An 18112-nucleotide genomic window follows, 5' to 3' on the forward strand; every position below is an offset into this window, starting at 1 on the left:
CAATAAAAAAAATCGATGTATCTTTTGTAATATTGATATTTCTCTTCTATTTGCTATTTTTATATTATATTACATTTGTTATATTTTTCACAGGATTTATCTGAGACCTTCCTTATTTAAATGTTTTCTCCTATTCTGGTCTCTAATTTTCCTCTAATTGCACATTAGTTTTAACACACACACACACACACACACACACACACACACAGCTTTTAATGCTGGGTTCAGAAAAATGCCAAAATGGGTTTTGATAGATTTAGTTCCAGGACATACAGCCCTTAGGTCATGAGCAATGGTGACTGTAGTTATCATTCTCTTCACAGTAGATTATACTCCTTGAAAAGAAAGAAAAACCTGATTCATTTAATGGAATCATCAGCCCTACCTGTTTTTTTTTTTTTTTTTTAGTTGCACTCACCAAGTTCTCAGGCACAGATTCTGAGAACAATTAATGACATAAAATAAGTTGTTTTACACATGATGCTTCTAAGTGAAATTAGTATTTTTCTGTATATTTATATCTGAAGTGAGCTGACATATATGAAAAGTGTATTTACATTGGTAATTTGTGAGACTTACTTTACTTCCTTCAAATAATATCATATATACATTTTTCTTGTTAATCTTCCTTTTCTTTTTTGTAAATAGTAAATCTTTCTCTCTATTGTGTCTTCCATTTTTTGCCTTAAAAATGATCCCTATACTATTTCCTATTTATTTATTTATTTATTTATTTACTTATTTACCTATTTGTTTATTTTTCCTTTTTATTGGGAAAAGAGAAGGAAAAATAATTCAGGCACAGGGAAGAAAGGAAACAACTGTTGGCAGAAGTCTTATAAATAAAGTTCCTCTTTCAAAAGATTAGAGATTGAGCGTTATTATCTGCACAAATCATAACAAAGTTTGCAAAGGAAAAAAAAAACAGAATTTACACCTGAAGAAAAGAGCTTCCTCTTTGCTATCTTCTTTTTCTGGCATGGAGTGAGGGTGTGAGGTATATAGTTCTCATGCATAATTAATTCTGATGGTCTGAAATATACAAAAATTGTCACATCACACACATACATACACACACACACACACACACACACACACACACACACACACAGAGAGAGAGAGAGAGAGAGAGAGAGAGAGAGAGAGAGAATGGTTTAGAATGTCTTCTCAAAGAATGGATGCAAAAAAATGTGGTATATATACACAGTAGAGTACTATTCAGCCATTAGAAACAATGAATTCATGAAATTCTTAGGCAAATGGATGGAGCTGGAGAACATCATACTAAGTGAGGTAACCCAGTCTCAAAAGATCAATCATGGTATGCACTCACTAATACGTGGATATTAGTCTGGAAAACTGGAAAACCCAAAACATAATCCACACATCAAATGAGGTACAAGAAGAATGGAGGAGTGGCCCCTGGTTCTGGAAAGACTCAGTGTAGCAGTATAAGGCAAAACCAGAACAGGGAAGTGGGAAGGGGTGGGTGGGAGAACAGGGGGGGGGGAAGGGGTCTTTTGTGACTTTCGGGGGAGTGGGGGACCAGAAAAGGGGAAATCATTTGAAATGTAAATAAAAAATATATCGATTAAAAGAAAAAAAGAATGTCTTCTCAAATGAACTTCAGTATAGGCTCATCTGAGGACCTCTTCAGGAACTTTTCTTGTGTTCTTATCCCAGCCCTAGAGATTATGACTTGTTTGGCTCATGGCTGAGTGTAGTCATTTTATTTTATAAACATAGCCATTTTCATGTACAGCTAGGATTGCAATCTAGTTGTAGACCAGAGATTTCTACAACCGAAACACAATAACAGGAACATCTTTATTTTTATTCTACCAGTTTTTGCAATTATATAAAATTTGTGGAGAGTGAAAAATAATTTATCTATGTTCTTAACTAGCTCCATTCCTCTTCCATGGTCAACTCTACATTGTTAATTAGTAAATGATAATTGTTTGCATTTTCCCTGCCAGAATCCTAAGAAAAGAAAGTGTAATTTTTATTATGGTTATTTTAGGCTACATTTTAAAACTTTTCTACTTCTTATAATGTATTATTTTTGTGTATTCATATTACTCTTGCCCTTGGGAATTATACCATATATTTGACATGATATATTCAGAAGCTACAATACTTTTTTTTAAAGTACGATACAGGGATTAAAGTAAATAGGTTTGAAATTTCCAGGTTAGGTAGATATACACAAGATTATGTTTTCTCTTAAAATACTACATGGCAGTTAGGAATTATCCTACAGTGTCCCTCCTATCAAATATTAGGGAAATAATAAAGATAAAAATAGCATAATCTTCACACGCAAAGAAGAAACGAAGAATTTCTAGGACAAAGCTTTTTTTCCCAATGACATCATACGATATTCAATGCTAAATAACAGAAATGAAAAGGACTAATTTTTTTCTATATGTCATAATATACTAGAATCCTGCAGAAGGCAGTTCAGCATTACTTTGTATAGTGAAAACAATACTCAACTATTCACATATGGGCCCCCAAATTAATCTCTAGCTAATTCTCAAGGCCATGTCTGGCTGTTTGCTTTGAGGTGCAGATATAGTATGATCTGGAGAATAGAAATATGTAATTATTACAAAAGAGGATGTAGCTTTTTCCATCATACATAGTATGACCCTGAAGGAGAAAACATTACTTTTTAATTATGTACTGAGTAGCCTTAAAATGAAATCAAGCTGCTTATCAATTTCAAATGACAGCTCTGCTGTAAAAGAGTTGAAGAACTAAAGATAAAACATTCTACTTATATATTTATTTTAAGAGCTAAGTATTTTTCATGCCTATTCCCATTTCTCAGAAATAAATTGAAATTAAGTAGTTGAATGAGAACAGTTAATTAATAGCTTTCTTGTCAATAACACTTGCACTAAGAATAATAACAAAGCCTTATTAAGTAGTATATGTGTTCCAGAGATATTATAGATAACAATATCCAAGATGATATTGTATATACTTCATAAACATACATTAAATACTTTTTTAGAAGGGAGGAAAACATAAAAATATAATTGGGTTCTAACCTATCAGAAATATAAAACTGAGCATATTCCACTTATTTTTATTTATAGCTTTATACAATACCAATATATAAAAGTCTTTCTTGAAAATTTGCATGCTATTTAATTTTATTGGCACCTTTTAAGTTTATCCCATGGGCAGCTATACATCTTTTCTTGGATTTTCTGGCATCTCATGCTGCTTCTACCAATGTAATTTAGTTTGGGAATTACTTCTGAACTTCTAGCCTATGCTGCACTGCAATACCCAGTCACACTGTAGAAAATAAACAGTTAACATTCAAGCTGGACTTTTAAAATTTTGCCTTGAGAATATACATAAATTATTTTTTACTGAAATCTAGTAGGGTCAGAAACTTTGGTAATAAAAGCATGATTCCAGGCTGATTCTCTTCTGTCCCTCAAACCCTTCAAAATATTGTGAGCAAGCCTTCTATGAGGAAGGTGAAACTGAGATGCTTATATTTTCTACACAGTAGAAGCTTTTTCATCATAAAGTTCTTTAGTTGACCTTCTAAAATATAAATATTATGATATTTCTTAAATAACAGAAAGAGAAGGGGGAGGTATTATTGAATGCTTTTCTCCATTTACTGCTTGGTGACAGATCACCTTTATCTTCAACAGCACTGTTCAACCTCATCCCAGTGGGACTGCGCGTTGTTGCCATCCAGGGAGTGAAGACAGGGTTGTACATAGCAATGAATGGAGAAGGTTATCTCTACCCATCAGTAAGTGACACACTAATGACATTGGGCCTCAGTGCAATATTGGTAAATAGCAAGAACAGCAACAAAAGTTAATTAAGTGTATTCATGGATTCTGATACTTTGACGTTGAAATTTGGTCCTTATTGTGCTACTGCAGAAGCTCTTTGTTATTCATCATTGTTTGGTGATGGGCACATCTGGAAAAATAGGAATCTTACATCTGGAAATGTGTTTGTCACATTCTGAAACACAACCTAGTTCATAAAAAAATTGAAAAAAATATGATGTTATTATGATCTTTTATTTCTCCTTATAGATGTACTTGTTTTGAAGACATTCAAAAGAAGTATGATTTGTACATATATTCTTTTAGTATTTTATTTTTACTTAGTTTAATAATTGAATATTTATTTGGTACATGTACATATATACAAGGAAGCAGTAGTATAGTTTGTGTTTCCATGAGGTTCTTTTTTATTATTATTATTTTAAAATATAGTTTATGATATCACATACACTTGGAATCCAAAAGCTTGTATTTTTTTTAAAGGATGAGGTTTGAAACAGAAAGGGTCACAGTCACTCCTCAGTTTCTATGGATAGGGCTTCCCAGCCTCTGTGGATACTACAATCTGAGGAGGTTAAAGTCATCTTTAGGAAATGGTGTAATATTTATGCATTGACTACATTTCCTCATGTATACCATATCTGCTTTATTGATGATTCTTTATGATGGGAATAATAAGGAGGCAGTTGTATCATATATTGCTTAGGGAATAATTATATCAAGAAGGAATATATATATATATATATATATATATATATATATATATGTTCAGCACAGGCACAGTTTTTATAATGCTTTTGAAGTGGCTAGTTTGAAAATATGGATACTAAAGAAGATGATATAGAAGGATGAACAACTATATTTGTTTTAATGGGAATTACAATAATGACTATATTTTGATGAAAATATTTCTGATAATTAAGTATATATATCTCACACATATCTAAGCACAGCTTTCTGGGTTTTTTCTGATATTTATTAGAAACTGATGAATTTTTCTGGTACATAGCCTCCACTGGATGATTTCTTCTTTAACGTATTTTTCATCAGGTATGCTGTGCTCATCATGCACTACAATATAATAAGAATCTCATTCCGTTGCACGACAAAAAAAAATAAAGATTTTGTCAGAAATGCTTCTTTCCACTATTCCTTGAGCATAAATCAGTCAATTAAAATATAAATATCTTAAAATAAATTCCTTTCTGGCCGGGCGGTGGTGGCGCACGCCTGTAATCCCAGCACTCTGGGAGGCAGAGGCAGGCTGATTTCTGAGTTTGAGGCCAGCCTGGTCTACAGAGTGAGTTCCAGGACAGCCAGGGCTACAGAGAAACCCTGTCTCGAAAAAAACAAATAAAAAAAAATACATTCCTTTCTATGTTTACTTTGCATTTTCATATGTTTTGAGAATGTTTATTGTTATTCAATATTCCCAGTAAACAACTCTAATATTTAGTTACAATATCATCATATATTTGTGCATCAGTAGCATATCACTTTATGCACGTATCATATATTTTAAAATTTCTCTTCAGCCTTTCATAACAGGCAATCAAATTTTCCAGTATATCTGGAAACTCTGTCAAAAGGAATTGCAAAGTAACATCAGAGTCCCTCTTATCTAAGCTCACCCAAGGGTATTCCAGAGCACAGAACTCAGTCTTATGCAAATTGTGTGCTGTTGCAGGAGATGAATATGCAACATGCTGTGAGAAAGATCAAGATAGAATTTCTTATAGCTTGTCTAGGAAAACATACAAACATTCATTTCTAGAGATGATTCATTTCAGATACAATTCAATTTTACTGATTTGACATTTGTTTTATTTTTTGTTTATCTTTCCCCAAGTAATTTTTGAATAATCTATATTTCACTGATTAAGAATTTTTCCACTTGTTTGTTTTCTGGTGCATGTACTGTTATTAGGGCATTTCTGTTTGCTTTATCTTTTTTTTCTACTATTGAAGATGCTTGTAATCAGTTTATTTTGGGTCAGATTATATACTTTTGGATATGTTTTTTGGCTTAGACCAAATTCTAGTATCTTTAGAGCAATCTACCAGTACAGTAACAATGGAATCAAGGCAGATATCCCCAGTTCAACTTTAAGCACCTTAATCATGGCATCCTTGTTCAGGATTCAGAACTCATGAAGTTGCTGTGGGAAACAGTGTTTGTACCTGTAAGTATTGAAGGATCTTGATTCATTGTCTTCTACTGGTTTTTTTGGATGGATGGTTTCTGAGCATCCCCTGTGATAGCGTGAGTCTCTGACTTACAGATACTGGTTTTGCTTCTTCCCAACTTTTGGTAATATGAACCCAGACTGTGTGTACTTCAAAATGCACAATGTTGTAACTAAAATCTTTGTGGGAATAAACTTCATTTTAGGACAATCAGTAAAAAACTAACATTTGATAGTCCTATGAAGTTATTCAGTGATTAAGAGCACTGACTGCAGCCGGGCATGGTGGCGCACGCCTGTAATCCTAGCACTTGGGAGGCAGACAGGTGGATTTCTGAGTTTGAGGCCAGCCTGGTCTACAGAGTGAGTTCCAGGACAGCCAGGGCTACACAGAGAAACCCTGTCTCGAAAAAATTAAAAAAAAAAAACAAAAACAAAAACAAAAACAAAACAAAACAAAAAAAAGAGCACTGACTGCTCTTAGAGAAGACTACCTGTACCTCCAACTCCAAGGGCTCTGACTTCCTCTTCTGGACTCTTTGGGCACCAAATACATATGATAACACACACATGCATACACAAATGCACACATACACACACACACACACACACACATGCACACGCATACAAATAAACCTTTAAAAATTAACTAGTGCCTTTTCTTTTTTTTTCAGTATATGTATTTTATGAAGAATATGTTTTGGGGGAAAAAAATTGTTGTCTTAACTGATCCCAGACAAAAATCACATTTTCAAGGTTGGAGGGAGTTGTTGCCTGTGGAAATTTTTCTTTCATATGACAAAAGCTATTTTTTTGGTCCTAATGATGATAGTGTATCATTTGATATGTGTCTGAAGAGATTTAATGTCATATGAACATTTTGCTTAGAGGTATAATACTAGTTCTCAGATCACTGAACAAAAATTGGCAAATATTTTGTTTAAGAATTAAATGCATTAAAATACTGCTTAAGAAAAAATGTATGTATCACTTCTTTGCCTTTTGGCTAAGATCAAGTCTAGAAAAAAAAAGTATGTTTAAGCTAGCTAACTACTTATTTTGCCAAGAGAAACAGTCAAGTGTTTTGTTTTACCAAACAACTAACTTTTTAAAATTTAGAAATCCCCTATGGATTTGGAAAGTTGGCGCAACAGTTAAAAAGCATTTACTAGTTTTGAAGAGGGTATTCATTTAATTTTTAGGATCAACTTGGAGTCTCGCAAGTATCTGTAACTCCAGTTCCAGGCTTCCCTTTTCTAGGTTCTGTGGGCATTGCATGCATGTTCTTAAATGGGACATCTGTATCATCCTAACTGAGCACTCTATCCAAGGCTCAGGTAATGTTGTTAGATTGAAAAGAATCAGGAGAAGTGCTGTGAAACACCAAATACATCTTGGTCATTGCAGTCATGAACACATAGAAGTTGTGTTTACCTGCAATAGATCAAGAGGCTATAAGCTTTCCATTATGGATGGTGCAAAGGCTCCTGTGGCCCCATCCCTACCTGGGAGCTATTGGTGGTTAGTGGCTGGTGGACTACTTGGTAACATAACTTCTGGTAGCATACAGGCTCATACAGACAATCCTAATGAAAATCAGTGGGGTTTTGCGCAAAAATATATGAAAGTATGAGCAAGAAGTGGGTCATTCAGGGTTGGGGACTGGAATATAAAAGATGGCAATGTGGGTGAATATAATCAGAATACATTATAGTCATTTATGAAATTATCAAAGAACAAATTTCAAAAAAGAAGCATGTAAAGATAAAAACGTTCTAAGATGGAAGATGTTTCTTTTTCCTTTTATTCATGCTCATGTGGTAAAGATTTAAAAATGAAATCAATAACCTTATAATGATAAAGGAGGAAAGTAGAATGAAGCTTAGTAAATCATCTTACTTAATAAAAAGTCTTCCCAACATATTTTACTTAATTCATAGAATCTATTACAGATAAGAAAGCAAAAACTCTAGCTGATTTAAATTCATAACCTGAGCTTTCATAAAAGTAATTCAGATGTATGAAAAGGAAAATCTCAGGTATCCATACAGTGCTTCAAGACTTGCATATTACTTGTGTAAAATGTTTTGTATATATTCAGACCTCAGAATATTGACCCAGTAGATTCCTAGACTCCAGTTCAGTAAATTCACATGTTTTAAAAATTCACAAGTCTAGCTATATACATGAGCCTTTCTAGAGCAAGTGCCTGAGTAACAGTTTGAAAAGTACAGGTCCCCATCACATCTAACCTACTATGACTTTAATATTTCATACTTTGTTATTTGGTATTGATGGTGATGAAAATAGATAAATTACTGTGGACTGTAGATTTATGCCTTGGTCTAATGTCCAATATAGTGAAGAAGATGAAGTATCCATAGGTAGTGCTCACCTTTCTCTTTAGCCAACTTGGGTTGGCCATTTAGAAAGGCCACAGAGGTAGTTGTGATCATTCCACTCAATCTGAGCAAATAGCCTGACAAGAAATGTGTTCCTAAGCTCTAAGATAACATGAAGAAAGACAAAGACTGAGACTGGAGAAAATAAAATGAGAGAGAGAGTTTAAACCAGAAATAGCTGGTTTGTAATTCTGCAAATACTGTGAAGTCTGCAACATACAAAGCCTAAGAAGAAACTCAGTCTAAGAAACCAGGAGTACATTTCAGCTTCCTGGCAGCTCTGGTGTAACTGGGCAGAATGTTGTCAGTATCAATAAAACTGAGCTGCTTTTAAAGTTAATGCATTTCAGATTTATGCAAATGAAAATAAAACTATATAACTATATTTTATAAATTAATTTTATAACCATGTATTTTCTATGAGTTTGTATTTTATTTGTAGCTAATAATGGCAACTCCACCAAAATCTCATTCCTGGGGTCAGAGGGCAGACTTTCTTTTCATTCACTGTGTGATCACCATGTTTCCTGTGTATGAGAACTTTACTCTAAAAATACATCTCATGTACTGGTATCTACATGATTTCTTTCCATGTGGGTCCATCTATGGTGGTTTGAGTGAGAAATGTATTTTAACACACTCAGGTACTTAAACACTTAGTCTTCACTTAGTGGCAATGTTAGGGGAAGTGGTGGGTGGTGTGTTCTTGCCGGAAAAAGTAAAGTTTATTACTGAGGTGTGTTTTGGGAGCTTATAACCTTGTTTCCCTTCCAGTTGGCTTGCTCTCTGTTTCCTGCTTTAGTTGTGGATATACTCTGTCATCATCCTGCTCTAATTGTCATACCTGCTATCTCATTCTATGCTTCTCTGCCCTGATGGACTCAGCTCTCTGGAACCCAAAGTCCAAATTAACTCTTTTTTCTATAAGTTGCATTTTTCATGTTATTTTAACTACAGAAACAAAAAATTAAGCACAAATACCTAGAAAACTATTTTTAAGTGGTCCATCTTCTGTGTTTTTTCTCTTTACACCATTTTTTAAACTATAGTTCTCTTGAAAGAGTGACCATTTATTTTAGTAGAATATTGCCTGTTAACTAGCATGGACCCAGTATACAGATGGACAAGAAGAAATGATAAAAAAAAAAAGTGATCTCATGAAATTTAAAGTTTCTATGGATATGAACCCTATGGATGGTATGATTTAATAGATTTACCTAGATGGCTGAAGTATGTGCAGTCTTCTGAGCTGTTTAGAATTTCCCTAAATAGTAATTGTTGGACATAAAGTAATTCACTCAATAAGAGATGCAATTTCATGGATGGTACACAATGTGCTTCTGAGCAGGCCTTATTAAAGCCTATTAGAGTATCGTCTGAGGTGAGATACTGACTTTAAGACCCAATCATTGTATTAGAAAATGGAAGATGAGTCACAGTTATTAGACAGTCCTCAATCCATGTGAAGACCCCATAGTCGGTGACTATCTGTTGTTTCAATAACAGTATAGACTAGATAGGAATAAGATATTCTCTTATAGCTTTGGAATCACTGTGTTTTTGTCTTCTGACAAGATGGAAGTTTTTTATTTGGTCATTTTTCTTGACTCCTAGCCATTATTTAGCAGAGATTTCCTTGTGGGAAAATAGAAAAAATATTATTTAACTTTACTTTTAAGTTGGTACATCCAGTACCAACCTAACAAAAAACGGGTTTTGGTTTACATACTGAGAGAAGCATTTACTGACATTGCATAATAAATTAAATGCACATTTCCTCAATGAAGGTATAAGAGCACACATTTGAAAACTGATGGCCGTTCCATTAATATAAACTTCTACAATTAACTCATCTTTCACTTGTAGACCATTATTATTTTTCGAACAGTATAAAAATGTGTGCTGAAGAGATGGCTCAGCGCTTCAGAGCACTGACTGCTCTTCTGGAGGTCCTGACTTCAAATCTTAGCAACCATATGGTAACTCATAACTATCTGTAATGCGATATGACACCCTCTTTTGGTGTGTCTGAAGACAGCTACATTGTACTCATATAATAAATAAATATATCTTTTAAATAAAGGTATAAAAAATGAAAATTCTTTTGGTTTTAATATTTTGGAAAATGGAGCCTCATGTAGCCCAGGATAGTAGAGAATTTACTATGGGGCAGGATTGGATTGAACCCCTGTTATTCTTGCTTCCATATCCTACATGCTGAGATTATAAGTGTGTGCCAGATGCTTGGGTAGAAAATTTGAGGTTTAGAATTATCACCTGTAATTACTAGAAAATTATTGTTTCAGGGTATGTTAATAAATAAATATTCCACAAATTAGATAAGAGTATTGTTATGAATAATTATCTTTGTATGCTTTTTCTTTTAGTTTCAATTGGATATCTGTATTTTTCACAAGAATAATAGAACAAATGGACTTTTAAATTGCTTAAAAGTCTAAAATTTAGCTGAGGAATAAGAAAGAGGTGTTTTGATAAATATCCATGGAGGAATGCATGTTGATGTAAAATATGATTAAACTGATAGAAGAAATTTTTAAGAAATCATTTCAAGATGTTATAAATGATTTAACTATTTTCCTAATACAATTTGAGCTATTTGAAAGATAGCTTTACAGAGTTACCAGAACCAAATGCCTACCTAGGAGAAATAGCAGTAAATCCTTTATTTAATTTAAAATTACAGTACAAAATAAAGGTTTGAACATTGAAATGGACAGACAGAAGAATTGCATTGAACAAAAGCTCTTATGTACTTACCTCAAAAAACTCAAAATACCATGTAGTATTTTGGATGAAGACAAAATTCATTAATTTTATGCATAATTTATCAAAAAAAATCAATCTGAAAAAATTAGAAAATAAAAAGGAACTAATGGGTCACAATTGTTAGTGTAAAGGATGTGCCAATACACTTTGGTTTTCTAGGTCACAAAAGCCAGTACTGCAAGTATTTAGGAATAGTAATTTCATTTGACGATATCTTCCTTATAGTGGTAAGAGAAAATACAATATAATATACAATACAGTATCATACTTAATTTTATTGGTTAGAAATTCCAACAATTTCCTTTACAAGTTACTTACCTATGGTATTATTGAATTATTGGGTATCTATATTTCATAGTCATTGTTATGATAAGCACATGTTGACCACTATTTCACATTTTCTATTGGTGTCACACTTTACATCTAGTGTTTTAAAATAACTTATAAATTTTTTAAAAGTGATCAACTGATATGAACCACTTGCAGTAGTTTTACATTTGAGAAACTGATTGTAAGAGCAGCTACATAAATGTGAAAAGACTATGCCTGAATTTGACAGAAACATATATCTAAAGTCTCCAAGTTGTATTTAATGTTTTATTGGATTATTATTGTTAATCATCCTTCTAAGTGAGCATATTAATCATAATTCCATAACTTAAAGAGAAAAAATATAATCAATTTATTACATATAATTTGTGTGTATGTAGCAATCTTATAATCACAAGAGAGTAAAATTCTTTTCTTCAGAATGAAAATAACACACTAAGCATTAATTTCTCACATGTACATGTAGGTACTTTTTCTTTCTCTCATATAAAGTGTTATGAAAATAAAATCTATTTTCAGCAATATGGAGTAATACCTGTACCTCACAGGTCATGTTATTTGTAGTTCCTCAAATTAAAATGATGTAGTATTAATTTTCTGGATTGTTGAGTAGTGGAATGGTAGGGGGAGAAGCATAATAGAGAGAAGGATCAATTCAAATGACTTATTAGTAAGTATGATGTGTTGTACGAGTACAGTGAGGAATAAACACCTACGATCTTTGCAATAGCTATAGAGACTCAATCTATTTTGTGAAAAAATGCTACACAAATTAAGTGTGGAAGGGGTGGGTGTCAAACACAGTAAGATCCACATATAATAATCTAACAGTTGACATTATACAACAGAGGAAAGCTCAAAATTTGCTCACAAGATAAATAAATAAATAAATACATTAATAAATAAATAAATAAATAAATAAATGCCATGATGCCCACATCCATTACTTTACATAATGCCTGAAGTTTCCCCAAGAAACATTAGAGCATTGGTAGAATGACTGCTCAATATTCATGTAAGGCTGAGTTTGCTCTCTAATATCACATAAAACCTGGTGTTACTGCTCACCTGCAAATCCTGTACTTGAGAGATCCTGTACTTTCTGGACAACATAGCAAGTTGCAGTCCAGTCTGGACTCAAAATAAGTAAAGAAATAGACAAACAAATGGTTAAGCTCCCAAATTCTTTCAAAACTGGGTAGAATTAAGAAACTTAACAAAGTTTCAGAGCATCAACATGTGAAAATATGATTCATTATATGTCCATAATAAATTATATGAATCAGACACCATGAAAATAAATACCTTTACATTGACTACAGGAAAAAAATAAGAATAGGAATAAATTTAAGTAAAGAAACAAAAGATTTCTCCACAGAAAACTATAAAATATTAATAGAAGGGATTGAACAGAAAGAGATCTTATGTTCGTGGATTAGAAAACTTAGTATTGTTAAAACGTCTCTACTGCCCAAAGTGATCTACATACTTGTTTAGTGCATATATTCTTAGTTTAAAACAAGATCTTAACATGCATATAGAATCAGAAAGTCTTCAATAGCTAATGCAATCTTGGAGGAAGGGAACAGGGCAGGAAGTATTACACTACTTAACTTCAACACATACTACAAAGTCGTAACCATGCAAATAGCATAAAATGACATAATACTGAAGAAACATAGAGATTCCCAAAGTAACCTCACACATCTACTGCCAAGTTCCTTCCGGTAAAGGTGTTACTGATGCACTGAAAGGATATTAACATACACAGGAGATAGACTTGTCTCTCACCAGTTACAAAAATCTACTCAAAAAATGTATTAAAGTCTCACATGTAAAACCTGAAGCAATGAAACTACAAGAAAAGAAATATGGTGAAGAAATGTTAAGACATTTGCAGAGTACATGACTGATGAGCTGTAAGGTACTTAGCACTTAGGATATAAACATTTGACTTTCAAGAATTTTTTCAAATTATTGGTTCATTCACACAAACATTCCTTACAGGACCAAGCTACTAATAAAGATTATGGTGATATCATGTAAATAGACATCTCCCCCAGGCAGAAAATATTTCAGGTTTCCCTTGGGGAATCCAATCTGGTGAGAACACTTTGAGAACAAGCTCTGTCCACTTTTCATGTCTGCTGTCAGGTCCTTCAGCTGTTGCAGGATGAGAGGGTGGTGCTGCTGCACTGAAAGGATATTAACATACAGAGGAGATAGACTTGTTTCTCACCAGTTACAAAAATCTACTCAAAATGTATTAAAGTCTTAAATGTAAAACTTGAAGCTATGAAACTACAAGAAAAGAAATAAGGCGAAGAAAGGTCTATGAGAACATCTATCAAAGTTAGTGTTTACTGGTATGTTATAGAATTTTTGCAGAACTCTTGTATCTGGCATGAATATGGAGTGATAGCACCTAAACTTTGAAGGAGCCCTTTATCAGTGATTGTTATTTGCGATTTTTTGGGGTTATTCATTTGAAGATTTCTCAGAACCTTTGCATGTCTTGGTCCAGAGACAGGATTGGCACACAGATTGCTGAAAATTGCTTAGGTGCAGGTGCTTCAGATAGTCTTTAGGTCAGATAAGTTTTGGTATGCAGAAATTGTCTTGCTAGGGTTGCCTTTTGTGTAACAATAAAATGAGCTTCTAAAAAGCTGTTGAAGTTCAATCCTCCAGAGGCTGTTTCCCTTGCAGCTAAGAATCCTGATAGTCCCTACCAACCCACCAATTCCAAAAGGGCATATGTGAACTCAACGAAGATGCACATTAATTAAGTGCTATCAGGGTTCACAGTTTAGGACTGGTTCACTGCCATATCAATGCTACATAGTGGTTGGTTCACTAGCACATCAAAACCTACCTTAGATTTGGCTGGTTCCTATCTTGCAAACATTACATTATTTCAAGACACACAAAATTATTTTGAAGCTATCCAAAATGTTTTTACTTATCTTGCTAACAGTATTATGTGGGATGGACAAGGTTATTTGAGACAGTATCTTCAAAGCGCCATATCAGGAAAAAATTGGGAAATGAGACTGAGTAATTTCAAAAAGCTTTACTGGAAAGCTGTCAACACAGAAAAGTGTCACTGGAAGAATACAGAAAATACTTACAAACAAAGGGGATAATATCCAGAGTACATAAAGAACCTAAGAATTCAATAATAGAAACCCAAACAATTATTTAAATATAAAGAACAGAGCTTAGCTGGTAAACAAACTTGCATTGAAAACCTGGTGACCTGAGTTTGTTCCTCTGAAACAGGAATAAAGGGAAAGACAGACTCCACCAAGTTTTCCTCTTGCTTCAACACACACACACACACACACACACACACCACAATATTAAAAGTAAATTAATGAACAAAAATGAATAGACATTTTTCAGAAGAGATGTATCTAATAGGCACATGAAGTATTATCAGCAAAAATTATCAAGGTAATACAAACTAAAATCATAAGATATCAGCTCATTCAAGCCAGAATGATATCTATCTATCTATCTATCTATCTATCTATCTATCTATCTATCATCTATCTATCTATCCATCTATCTATGTATCATATCTATCATTTATCTTCTATCTATCTATCTATCTATCTATCTATCTATCATCTATCATCTAATCTTACTTGGTTTTACAAGCTAGTGTTTCTCTGTGAAGTTTTAGCCTAGAACTCAGCTCTGCCCACCTCTGCCTCCCAAGTGCTGGAAATAGAAGCATGTACAACCACTCCAAGCCTAAAAAAGAGATTATTATAAAGACCAAAGATGACAACTATCATATCTAAGCTTAGGTGCACATGCCTTTAATTTTATCACTCAGGAGGCAGGCAGATCACTATGAGTTCAAGGCCACATAGTGAGTTTAGGACAGCCAGAGCTATATAGTGAGACCTTGTCTTGAAAACAGCAACAAAAAACATGGCAAGTACCATTGAAGATACAGTAGAGGAGAATTCATGCATACTTTTTGAAAAATGTAAATTAGTACAGTAATTATGGAAAATAATATGGAGTTATCTCAAAAAATAAAGATACAACAATAGTATTATCTAACAATCTCACTAGTATTTTCAGAGCAAATGTAATAGTTTGTATTCTAATACTTACTGCAACACTGTACACAGTAGCCAAGAAATAGAAACAACTAAAATGAACCCCTAAAGACAAATTCAGTGCAGGTACACAGTAGATAATTATTCACTATATGATAATTATTCACTATATAACAATTATCATTATAAAGAATTAAATTCTTTCATTTGAGATAACATTGATCCTATTAAATATTATTATATACAATAAAATAAGCCAGGCATCAAAACCTGAAAGTAGGAAGTGGCTCAGTGCATAAAGTACTTGCTGCACAGTGTGAGAACCCAAGCACAATCCTCAGAATTCACAAAGAGACAGAAGTAGTACTATACATTAGAATCCAATATCCTATCTACAATGAGCTAGGAGACAGAGAAGGGAAATTCCCAGAAGCTCCTGGGCCACTTAGCCTGGTGTCTGAAAGCAAACAAGAGATAATGTCTTGAATAAGGTGGAAGACATACACCTGAGGTTCTTTGCTAACTTCTACACACACAATGTGATATACATAAACACACACTCTCTCATTCACTTTCTCTTTGCCTCTTTCTGCCTCTCTCTCTCACACACACATGTATAAAAAATAGAGAGAAATATAATTTCACTCATATATGAATTCTCTAAAAAGATGACTTCATAGAAGCTGATAATAGAATAGTGATTACTAGAGGCAAGGGCAAGTTAAAGATAAGAAAGACTGGTCAATCAATGGGTATGTCTCAGTTGCATAAAGCCAGAAGTTCTAATATCCTTTCGACAGTAAGATGGACACAGGTTCTGATAGTTTACTATATATACTTTAAATAGAATTGGAAATAATTATTTTGAATATTTGTTCCTAAAGAATAAATTAGTGTTTGAAGAGGCAGACACATTTAAGCCTATTGAAACATGAACAGAATTCATGTATGAAAACACCATATAAGGCCTCATTAATAGATTTAACATTTATGTTACTATATTATAATTAAAATAACAAACTTTTAGAAAATATACTAAATTATTTTTTAAAAGGCAACTCAAAAGGCTGACTAATCGGTGGCAGCCTACTATCACTGAGTCAAGTCTTTGGGACTTTTGAATGACCCTGAGAATTCTGAATGGTATTTTTACAATCTAATGGCAGCATTTGGTTGTTTAAAAAATAAGATGAAATACTCAATTACGTTTTATATAATATTCACACACTGATTATCTTCTGGCAGGACGGTAACAGTACATTTCATTAGGTCAGCAAGCATTTCCATATTTATTGCATCCATAAGAACTATTCAAACTCTCAGCAGCTGTACAGTTAGACTGATGGGGATCCTGCCTGTTGTCATGCTTTCCTAAACTGAAGCATTTTCCTCAGAGACCTTAGTAAAGAGGCACTGGTGTAGTAGAGATGAATGAAGAGAGAGTTCTTACTTTCCTTTTATTATATTCCAGTACCACTTGAAAGAAATTTGGGGGAAATTGCAATGATTATAACTACACTGGCATTTACTTTGAGGCATGAGTGTGTGAACATATGTTTTATAATACCAAATAAAGATGATATTCACATGTGTGAGTTTTCCAAATAGTGCTAAGAAAACTTGAATAATTGCTGGAGATTTGCCAATGAATCTGGTTACCTTAAACACTTCTCATAGTAGTAATTTACATGGTTTAAATGCTCAAATTTATCTTATACTATTGAACGATGATTCTGGCTATTCCTTAAAAGCAATACATATTATGGTGGTGCAGAGATGTTTGAGACTTAATTCAGCTTTGAGCCATCAATGTAAAAACCCTATGATCATTTAATGTAGCCTAATCTGTGTGAAACAGAATTACAATGGGAAATTAAAGTACATACAAAAAACATTTTTGAACAAGACTTTAAAAGTCTTCTAGTCCCAAAATACAATTGTATTGGTCCAAATGTATGGGAAAATTTATTATATATTTGTATTATTAATTTCCATGGAGACAAAATTTAAGAATGTCTATCACTCCTTTATAACCCCTCTAAAAGAAACAAAGAGGATTTTCAGAGGGGAAACCAGGAAAGGGGATAACATTTGAAATATAAATAAAGAAAATATGTAAAAAAAATCGACAATTAGGAGTCAGAGTGACAGCTTAGCAATTATAAGTATTTACTGCTTTTGCAGAAGTATTAGGGGGCTCAGTTCCAGGAAATGGATTAGGAGTTACAGATGAAAGCATCTCCAACAGAATCCAAAGATAGAAGAGAGAATATTAAACATAGAAGATACCATAGAAGATATTGACACAACATTTAAAGAAAATGCAAAGTAGAAAAAGCTCCTAACTCAAAGCATCCAGGAAATCCAAGACACAATGAAAAGACCAAACCTAAAATTAATAGAAATAGAAGAGAGTAAAGATTCTCAATTCAAAAGCCCAGAAAACATCTTCAAAAAGTCAAAGACAGAAACTTCTCAAACCAGAGACAGAGGAGAGAGAG

General features: G+C 33.3%; 1 protein-coding gene across 4 annotated transcripts in view; it reads left to right on the forward strand.

Annotated features, from left to right (window-relative positions):
* The window catches only part of Fgf14 (fibroblast growth factor 14), a 755593-nt gene that overhangs the window by 573002 nt on the left and 164479 nt on the right, over positions 1–18112 (forward strand). For all 4 annotated transcript variants that reach the window (XM_052190815.1, XM_052190818.1, XM_052190817.1 and 1 more), the window contains one exon: positions 3684–3787. In XM_052190815.1, the coding sequence (XP_052046775.1) occupies positions 3684–3787 (104 nt within the window). The remainder of the gene's footprint in view (positions 1–3683; positions 3788–18112) is intronic.

The sequence above is a fragment of the Apodemus sylvaticus genome, chromosome 8 (genome assembly GCF_947179515.1).
Source record: "Apodemus sylvaticus chromosome 8, mApoSyl1.1, whole genome shotgun sequence".
Classification (NCBI taxonomy): Eukaryota; Metazoa; Chordata; class Mammalia; order Rodentia; family Muridae; genus Apodemus; species Apodemus sylvaticus.